Source organism: Peromyscus maniculatus, chromosome 9, assembly GCF_049852395.1.
Source record: "Peromyscus maniculatus bairdii isolate BWxNUB_F1_BW_parent chromosome 9, HU_Pman_BW_mat_3.1, whole genome shotgun sequence".
NCBI classification, from domain to species: Eukaryota; Metazoa; Chordata; class Mammalia; order Rodentia; family Cricetidae; genus Peromyscus; species Peromyscus maniculatus.
In genome coordinates, this window is record NC_134860.1 from 35,642,605 (window position 1) to 35,652,153 (window position 9,549).

The window sequence follows — 9,549 nt, forward strand, 5'->3', positions numbered from 1 at the left end:
AGTTGATGTACTGGGTAGTGATTATCTATAGGTCCTGAGTAACATGATAATGCAATATGCCAGTGGTCATCAAATTATTTGTTTGTTTGTTTGTTTGTTTTTCAAGACAGGGTTTCCCTGTGTAGGTTTACATCTTTCTTGGAACTCACTTGGTATCCCAGGCTCGCCTTGAACGCACAGAGATCCACCAGCATCTGCCTCCCAAGTGCTGGGATTAAAGGCATGTGCCACCACTGCCTGTTATCAACTTAAATTAAATAAGCTGCATATTATCTGCTGGCAGTTATTTCTGTAGGTTCCATACCAGGAAGTTGTTAAAAAAGTATCCTTTCGATTATCATTAAGTCTATCATTTGTTGATAATAAGGAGATGCAGGTACTTGTGGAGAATCATATCCCACATCAATGTCTATAATACTGTTACCTTCTGGACATATACATTCAGTAGGAGATGAACACTCACTTTCTTTCCCACATGGAAGTACTGAGGCATTTCCAAACAATCAGAAAGCAATCTCTGGCTATGGAATAAAAGGGTGCTGAAAGATTTCTCTTGAGTCCTAGGAGAGATTCCTAGAATGGGAAACCTAACTTCTGGTGAGTTATGAAGACATCTGATTAGCAGGAAGGCAATGTCAGTTCCCCCATGACATCAGGGGGTCTCATGCCTAGACATTCTATTGTATCCTGGAGACCTTAGAATGTTTTCTGATGTCACCTGTGTTGTAGCAACACCAACTGCCTTTGGACAGTTGGTTCAGTGCCCTTACAGTTCAGCCATGAACATGTTGGCACGACTCAGGCGCCTATTGGGTAGAGAGAATGGAGAGGGAAGAGAGAGCAGAGAGGGGCAGACACAAGCTGGCCTTCAGCCTCCATGTAAAAGATCAAGAAGGAAATGGTCCAGAAGATGGTACAGTAAGTTCTGGGCAGGAAATTGGGATCTACTTCCTGTAGGACATGGGCTTGAGCAGAATCTTCCAGTGATGGGACACAGGAGGTAGGAGTCTCTGGGAACCAACTGGACTTCCCTGCTTGTCATGGCTCCTGAAATTCAAAGATTCCAGAAGATTAATTTGTCTGTTCCAGAAGTCAGGAGCAAGTAAGGCCAAAGCTGTTGTGCTGGGAGCTCTTGCCTTTCCATCCTACAGGAGGGCAGGGGTTGAGAGGGTACAAAAGAGCCAGTATTAGGGTAGGAGGTGGTGTGCCCAGAAAAAGGCATGTCATCAGTGTACTTCAAGCTCAGTGGCTTCATTTATTTACTGCCCACCAGCCCTGTGTATCCACTGTTAATACTGTGAAGTCATGTTGAGAGTGGCGACCATGTTCTGCCCCTGTGTGGCTTCTCCATTTTTGCCATGTGCCTAGAGTGACCTGTCAGGATAGTTAGGCATCTTTAATGACCTGAGTGCTTGTGGACTGTGTCAATTTTATCTTGGCTTTAAAGCCAAGACTAGTGAATGCTGCAGCCAAGTTGAATGCAGAGTCCAGGGCTGTTAATAACCCTGAGGAAGCTCTCTCCAGAGTTACCTGAAGCATGTACTAAAGGAGCAGAGGAAGTCAGCTGGCTGAGACACCTATCTCCTGTCAGAGAGATGGGAGACCTGAGATGCCCAGCGGGAGCATCTCAATCCAGGGCAAAATTCTTTGGGGTGTCACTGAATCGCTTGCTTACATCCTTTCTCAAACATCTTCTTAGGTCTCAGGGTGACCTGTTCATGTCTTGTCACAATGCAAATTCACTTGTGTTCATCTACCCACAGGGACCTCCAAGGAGCCACCACCCACTCCAACCCACCTCACAAAGAGGGAAGTGAAGCAGAAGGTGGAGAGTCTGACCACTCAGCTCCGGGAGATGACCGCCCAAAGGAATGATCTGAGAGATCGGCTCATCTTAGTAACCGAAGGATCCTTGGACAAGAGGTATTTACTCTTTCAAACTCCATGGTGACTGTCTTGGTTCTACAATATCACCCTTAGTTTATTTTTTCTAAGAAATGGGCTTCTGGGAGGTTGGGGGCACCTTCACGGTGTCCCTTTGCCCAACATCATTTCCCTAAATGCTTCCCTGAAGCAAAACCTGACATATGGGCAGGAGTGAGATGGGGATATTAGACTGCTCTGCTTTCTCCAAATGAAAACCAGAGCCTGTGGCCTGAATCACATAACTCAGGGATTGAGGCAGTAATGTGTGAGTTCCCAACATACATTTGGAGAGATCCTGTCAAGTGGTGGTGGCTAGTGTAAGAATGCTGTCATTTTTTTTTACTTGCCTGGCAAGACATTGTGTGCTGGATGCTTCTAGTAGTGTTGTGGCTGCATCGTGACAACCCCCCCCTCCATCAAGACCACCACAGAGCCAATAACTGATGCAAAACACACTGGGGTTTATTCATAACAAAGAAACCCATGCTTAGACTGCGTCCAACTGGTGAAGGAGGACAGACCTGATATCTCAGGGTAAGGGGTTTTTAAAGAGAAAAACCACAAACAGGGTGGTACAAGCCTTGGTGTCCTATGATTGGTTGAGGGTGTGTAACCTTTGAATTTACTGGTTGGGGGTTACAGTTATCCTTTGGGGGCATCTTGGACAAGTCCCAGTCTTTGTCCTTGAGCTGCCATGGGGGATGGCTGGCCTTGCATGTACTGACTGTGGGGCCTGACTCAGTGGCTCAGGCTCTGTCCTTGAGCTGCCATGGAGGCTGGTGGCCCTCACACGTTCACACTGACCCATACACATAGCTCTAAGTTGGTAAGAGGTCCCAGACATTAAACAACTGGCTGAGCTTTGAGCAGTCAGAGTACGTGCAGAAAGGAGCTACTGCAAGGACTATGTCTTTTGTTCATGGCCCTTCCAGAGACTGCTTGTTCAAGTCTCAGGAAACTGAAACTGAGGCCTGATCTCTGAGAGAAGACTGAGCAGCCTGTTATGGCATCTGCTAGGTCTTTTCAGTAGCAGCTGGAGAGGCCTGGTTCCACATCTTAATATGTGGTAGCAAGGCCTGTTACTGATGTCTGCTGCTCTTGGTCCTCTCTGAGATGACACAATTGCATGTATTAATTTGGCAACTCAATGAGAGCATTCTATCACTTTTCCCTCTCTCAGCTTCTCTCTCTCACTTTCTCTCTATGTCTCCCTGTCTCTCCCTCTCCTCCATCTTTCTGTATCTATGTGTTTGTGCATATGTCCCTCTTCACCCTGCAATCAATGGTCTATGGTTGAGCATGAAGTGTTGCTCGTCTCAGTATCTAGGTGTTGTCTACATGGTGTACTGGGAGCCCCATTTTGAGCAGCATAGCACTTTGCCAGTGTGTTCACCTTGGTACCAACTAGAATGCCCTGGAGGTATTTAAGAAGCTGTAATAATATTGAGTCCCATCCTAAGAAATATTCATGATATGATTTTAACCTCCATATCAGTATAAGCACCCTGGAATGAGCATCTCTTATTTGAAGACAGCAGAAACATCACAGTTTCTGGTGGGACCAGACCTGTGATAGACTCGTGGGAACTCCATACCAAGCTGGCTGTGCAGGACTCCTGAGGGAGCTCATTCAGTCCCAGCTGCATCCCTCTTAATATCCTGCCTCTGCTGGCCTGGGACCAGAAGAGCAAGGGTCATAAGCAGCTGGAAGTCCCAGTACATAGGAGCCAGGCTGTGGTATTTCATGAAATTCCGTAATATAGAACACACACTGAATTTATGTGATCCTTGAGGCCTATATTCATGGAATTCTTTGCATCTGGGTCCAGGCCCTACCACAGGCCAAATCCTTTCTATGAAAAGCTCAAGATGCAACATCAGCAGGTCATGTCAGACCTGCAGAATTTTGAGAATGAGAATATGGAGGCCGCACAGAAGCTCAGAGAGCTGACCAAGGAGAAAGTCTTCCTTTGGTAAGTGTTTGTCTTGGTAGGGACCCCAACTGTTGTACAATTGCTAACTGTGAACTCTGAACTTTGTCTCTGGACTGCAGGGTCTGCAGATGTGCTTCTAGTTTTTCTGCTTCTTAGCCAAGATCATTAGTAAACAGCCTTTGGACTTAGGCCTCTTTACTCTGTTTTGCTGAGGGTTAAAGAGACTGTTAGCTCCTCTAGCACCATATTGCCATACTCTGTAGACTCCATATCACAGGTTATCAACCTTCCTAATGCTGTGACACTTCAATACATTCCTTCATTGTTTTGATGACTCCAAACCATAAAATTATATTGTAGTTATGTCTTAAATTTATTGTGCTACTGTTATGAATTTTAATGTAAATGTCTACATACGACATCTATTAATGTCCCTTGTGAAAGGCTCCTAGATCCCAAAGGGTTCACACCCCACATTCTGAGAAGCACTGGTTAGGTAGAAGAGCAATTGGCATCACCAGAGGGTTGTCTGGCAGGGGCTGACTGCTATGGGATCCACGCACCCTCTGGGTCTCCTTCTTCCCCAAGTGTACTTGCACATTGCCTGCTGGTGTTTCCTCATGACAGTGGACTGATTAGGACAGGTGGGGTATTCCTCTTGTTTATGGAAGTGCATGAATTTCTGTTATTTTGGAGGATTTTGAGAAAGAGTTTGATTTTTGTAGGAAATAACTGTTCTCTGCTTTTGGCCTTGAGTGCCACTCTCATTGCTGTTGAAGGTGCTTGTTTACATCTTCCTGTGAACCTGGGATAGGGTTGGGTTGTTGAGGCATGGAGTCTTGGGTGACCAGAGGAAGCTGGCATGTTCTTACTATTTGGAGTGTATTTCCAGTGATCTGGAGAGCCGGCTCCTGATGGAGCAGAGTCAGCAGATGAAGAAGTTGGACATGCTGAGGCTAGAGAAGGAGAAATTACTGGAGGAATGGGCCCTGCTCAAGCACCACTTGGGTGAATTGAAAGTGCTCAGTAAGGACCAAGAAGAGACCAGTGACCTCCAGAACGAGGAACAGCAGGTAGGGACAGGCAGCTGGGTCACAGTTAGGTCCAGAACCATTTACTTATGTAACCTTAACCAGTCTACCCATCCAGACACCTGTGCTTTTCTCATCACTTTCCTCATCCATACACCCATTCATCCACCCACTTCATGACATTAAATTGTTCATTCTGTGTCTGTGCATTAGTATTTCTGGGAAGTGAGCGTCCTCTGAGAATCTAGGTCATTGGCATGCAATTCCTGATGCTCTGATTGAAGCTGTAGTCAAAAGGGGGAAATAGGTCAATCACTCATCACACAGCTACCTGTCATTGTGATGGAAGGATTGCTATACACAGACTTGAGTTCAAGAGTAAAAAATTCTCTAACCACCTCCACACAGACTGACCAAGTAGAGTATGCTCCCCTAGACCATTTTAGTTCCCAAGGAATGAAAGCTGAGTTTTGGGATTTTCCTAAAGGCCACTGTGCTTATTCTAAAGATACCTGCTCCTCTATCACTTGGTTGTTTTTGTCTCACTTCTTTCTGTCTGTCTGTCTGTCTGTCTGTGGTGTGTGTGTGTGTGTGTGTGTGTGTGTGTGTGTGTGTGTGTATTGCATGTGGATGACAGCTAGAGGAGCCCACTGGGTTTCTCTCTGTCAGTCTCTGTCTTATGAACTTGAAGCAGGCTTTCTTATGTCCCCATGAGCTTGAAATTTGGTGAAACTGACTGACCAGCAAGCTTTTGGGATCCTTTCTGTGTGCTTGCACTTTTGTGAAAATGTATTAACTATACTATACTCAAGCCTCCACTAAAGACACAATCTTCTAATGAACAGGAGCAGCAAAGAATGGAGGAGAGACTCCAGAGCTTGCTGAAGCAGAGGGAGCTGGTCTCACAGCAATTGCACTTGGCAATAAAGCTGCAGCATCATTTGACTGTCTCCCAGATGAGGTAGGAACCCAGGCTGAAGTTGGTGTATTGATCCAATTGGGTCCCCATGCTAGGGCTCTCAATCCTTTGTGGGCTTTTGCTTATCAGCAAGACTCCCCACTCCAAGCAAGGGTAGTCCAACTCAGAACTCAGTGTATTATGCTGGTCCGGTCAATAAGAACTTTTATCCAGCCAACAATATGTTTGATACTTCTTGTATCTGTAGACTTGTGCCCCATGCCTCCCTTCTGATATCTCTGGTATGTTCTGAGCAGGCTTTCCTTGAACTCACAGAGCTCTACCTGCTTATGCCTCATAAGTGATGGGAAATAAAGGTGTGTGTCACCATATCTGAAATTACATCTTTATTCAGGAATATCACCTGTAGGGATGAGATTCAAACCCTTGTCACTATTTTATGTAACACTTATTGTCTTCATTGTTTGGGGATTTCCCATGTAAAGTGTACTGGGGATATAATAAGTTTAGTCATTGGCAGGATGAACCCAAGCAGATGTCTCTGCTGAGGATTGTTCAGAACCTTCACAGAGTGTTGTGTAACAGCCTCCTCTAGAGTACCAGGATGTAGATTCCCAGGTGTAGGCCTAAGGATAACACAGCTGTTTTTGTTTATTGCCAGAGACCATGCAGTGACAATATTCTCAGACACATGACTCAAGAAATGCTGCTCTAGTATGACAGGCTCCATCTTGCATATTACCTGGGTTTAAGGTGCCTTCTAAGCAGGAGGCCTGATCATTTCACATGATCTTATTCAGCTGTCTAGTTTGCAAAGTTGTATTAAGTCTATGTATAAAAATGAGATGGTCTTTTTTAAATTAATTTTTATTCATTTTTCATACTAACCACAGATCCCCCTTTCTTCCCTCCTCCCACTCTCCACCCAACTTCTCCTCCTACCCTTCATCCCCTCGTCCAACAAGATAAGTTCTCCCATGGTGGCACAGCTAAGCCTGGTACATTCTGTTGAGGCAGGACCAAGCCCTTCCCTGTTTTATCAAGCAAGAGCAAGGTGTTCAACCTTAGGTAATGGGATCCAAAAAGACAGGTCATGCTCCAGTATAGATCCTGATCACACTTCCAGGGGCCCCTCAAACAGACCTAGCTATACGACTGTCTCCCATATGTAGAAGCTCTAAACCAGTCCCATGCAGGTTCCACAGCTGTCGATCTAAATTTCCTGAGTTCCTTTGAGCTTGGTTCAGTTGTTTCTATAGATTTCCCCATCAAGATCTTTACGATGCTTGCTCATGTAATCACTTTAAAAAAAGAATAGAAGGAAAACAACTTGAAATTTTAGGTTTTCTATTTCAACCTGTGACAGCATTATACAATATGGTGAGAAAAATAAAATATCAATTAAAAATCAGGAATAGTGACAGGTGTGTGTGTGATGGTGAATGTCTTTAATTCAAACACTTTGGGAGCACAGGCAGGAAATCTGTGGCCTTTTGTAGCTATCCTAGAACATGTATCAAGCAAGCCAGAGATGCATATTATAACTCTGCCTAGAAAGAAATAAACAGAAATTGGAGAAGGAAAAAAATGAGGTGGTTGTTAAGAAACTCATCATGAACAATCTGTGCATCTCCACTGTGCTGTTATGTATGAATTTAATATGGTATTCCTTTTGTTTAAAATGATGTCCTTAGACTGTAGGAAAATGTCCTGTTCTTTCTCATAGAGCACAGTACATAAAGTACTCAGATCAACATCTGATACTTGTTAAGGGCAATAAATAATTCAAGGCCCAGCTATTGTGTGACACTTATTCCTTAGGGGTACAAACAATGACTGCTGCCAAAGATCATTGTTGACTCTCCAGCACAATTGAGTTCTTCTGATATCACAGACTGACAGGGGACATGGTGGATCCCCACCAGGACTCTGTGCTTACTAACTTCCTCCTCTAGGTCAGAAAAACTACATGATCTGGAACAGTGCACAGCTCAGGATGAGAGCCTCCTGCCCACAGAGCTGCTGCAGCAGGAACACTAAGTGTCATAAGCAAGTGAGCCACCATGACATCCCATCCCCAGCAACATGGCATTTGTGGGGTGGAGTTCTTCCTTGATTCCAGTTTCCTCTGTGTGAATAAGCCCTGAATTTGTCTAACCAGAAAACCAGCAAGGCTGTTGTTGGATCTGATTGCCTTTTCTTCTCTCACAGCACCCTTTATGAGAACTGAGGAGGCTGAAGGAATCCATAGTCAACCGGAACCCCTGACATTCTCCACTCTAGGATCAAGGCCTCCTCAGAACAAGACATGTACTACAGGTTGTCAAATCACCAGTGAGGCAAATATCATCTGCCCTACATGTGGTCCCTCTATAATCTGATCCATGTGTCTGTTGATTCACTAGTTATGGAGTAAAGAAACCATCAAGAAGATTACTGAGTTTCAAAAAAAAAAAAAAAACACCAAGAATTATGCAGAAAAAACTGACATCTACCAGCAAGTGTTCCCTGTGAGAGCCACAACAACATGGAGAGAGAATATGTTTCTGCTCATAGTCACTCTGAAAGTTTATTGCTACAAACTTTTGTGAGCTGACTGAGTCCTCGGCCCTTCATATGTGGAGGGAGATATGTCAACGGAGACTATGTTGATGTCATGCTGCTATCCAGGCAGACCACACGAAGGAAGCATCATATTCTCACTCCAGTCCAGTCCTGAGCTACTCAATGTCGTGCACATGTGATGGTGAAGTGAATTGTTCTGAGAAATTATTTAGGAAGGATGCCACCATGACCTTTTATGTCTTGAAGAGCAGATGCTCCCATGTTCTTTTTTGTCTTGAATCAACACACAGACACATGTTAGCTGACAGAATCATATAGTGGCCAACATAGCATAAGATCAACTTTGGCAATGGCCTAACCTAAGAGCCCCAAAGTGGCATGACTAGACTTGTCTTGAAGAGATTATTTCAATTCAGGGTTGTCTTCCAACTTGTGTCCAAAGCCAGCCAAGGGGTGTAGGACAGTGCACTGCATGATGAGAATGCTTCTTAGTGTAAATAGTTTTGGTTTGTTTTTGGGTTTGCATGAATTTATCTTGTGTTCTTTGTTTTGTTTTGCTGGTTTGTTACTGTTTGCTTCTTTTGTTCTTTCTTGATTTTATATATTGCTAAGGCTATACACTGGATATACTAAGTGCCCTTTTAAGCCCCTATTCAATCAAATCTCTGTAATTTCACAAATAAAAAAGTAACTTCCAACTCTTCATTTTTAAAAAAAAATTTTTATTCAATTTACATACCAAGCTCAGGTCCACCTCCCATCCCTCCTCCCTCTCCCTCCCACCTTCCCCTCTACCCCTCTATCCCTCCTCCAACAGGGTAAGTTCTCCCATGGGGGACAGCTAACCCTGGTACATTCTCTTCATTCTGAAAGTAGCTTTGTAGTCAGGTGTGGTGTCACACTCCTGTAACCTTAGAACTCAACAGGCAGAGATGGATCTCTGCAAGTTCTAGGAGCCTTAGGCTATATTGTGAGTTCCCAGCCAGACAGGCTTACAAACCAAGATGGTGTCTTGGGTGTGAATAGCATGGCCCACTTCATGTATATCCACTTCATGATGGAAAAAGATCCATGTTAAACACCTGACTTCACATGTCTAGCTACTCCAAAAAGTGGAGAATAGATACACATATGTTCATGACATGATCATTCATATCAGATTTTTCAGAAATAC

General features: G+C 44.2%; 1 protein-coding gene across 1 annotated transcript; it reads left to right on the forward strand.

Annotated features, from left to right (window-relative positions):
• The first annotated feature begins 370 nt into the window (after positions 1 to 370).
• LOC143267299 (disks large homolog 5-like) lies at positions 371 to 9,078 on the forward strand. The gene is made up of 7 exons (XM_076544603.1): positions 371 to 918; positions 1,764 to 1,923; positions 3,756 to 3,899; positions 4,753 to 4,933; positions 5,737 to 5,852; positions 7,766 to 7,863; positions 8,022 to 9,078. Exons 1-6 carry the CDS (start codon positions 702 to 704, stop codon positions 7,848 to 7,850), a joined length of 903 nt encoding a protein of 300 aa, XP_076400718.1. The 5' UTR covers positions 371 to 701; the 3' UTR covers positions 7,851 to 7,863; positions 8,022 to 9,078.
• The last annotated feature ends 471 nt before the right edge of the window (positions 9,079 to 9,549 follow it).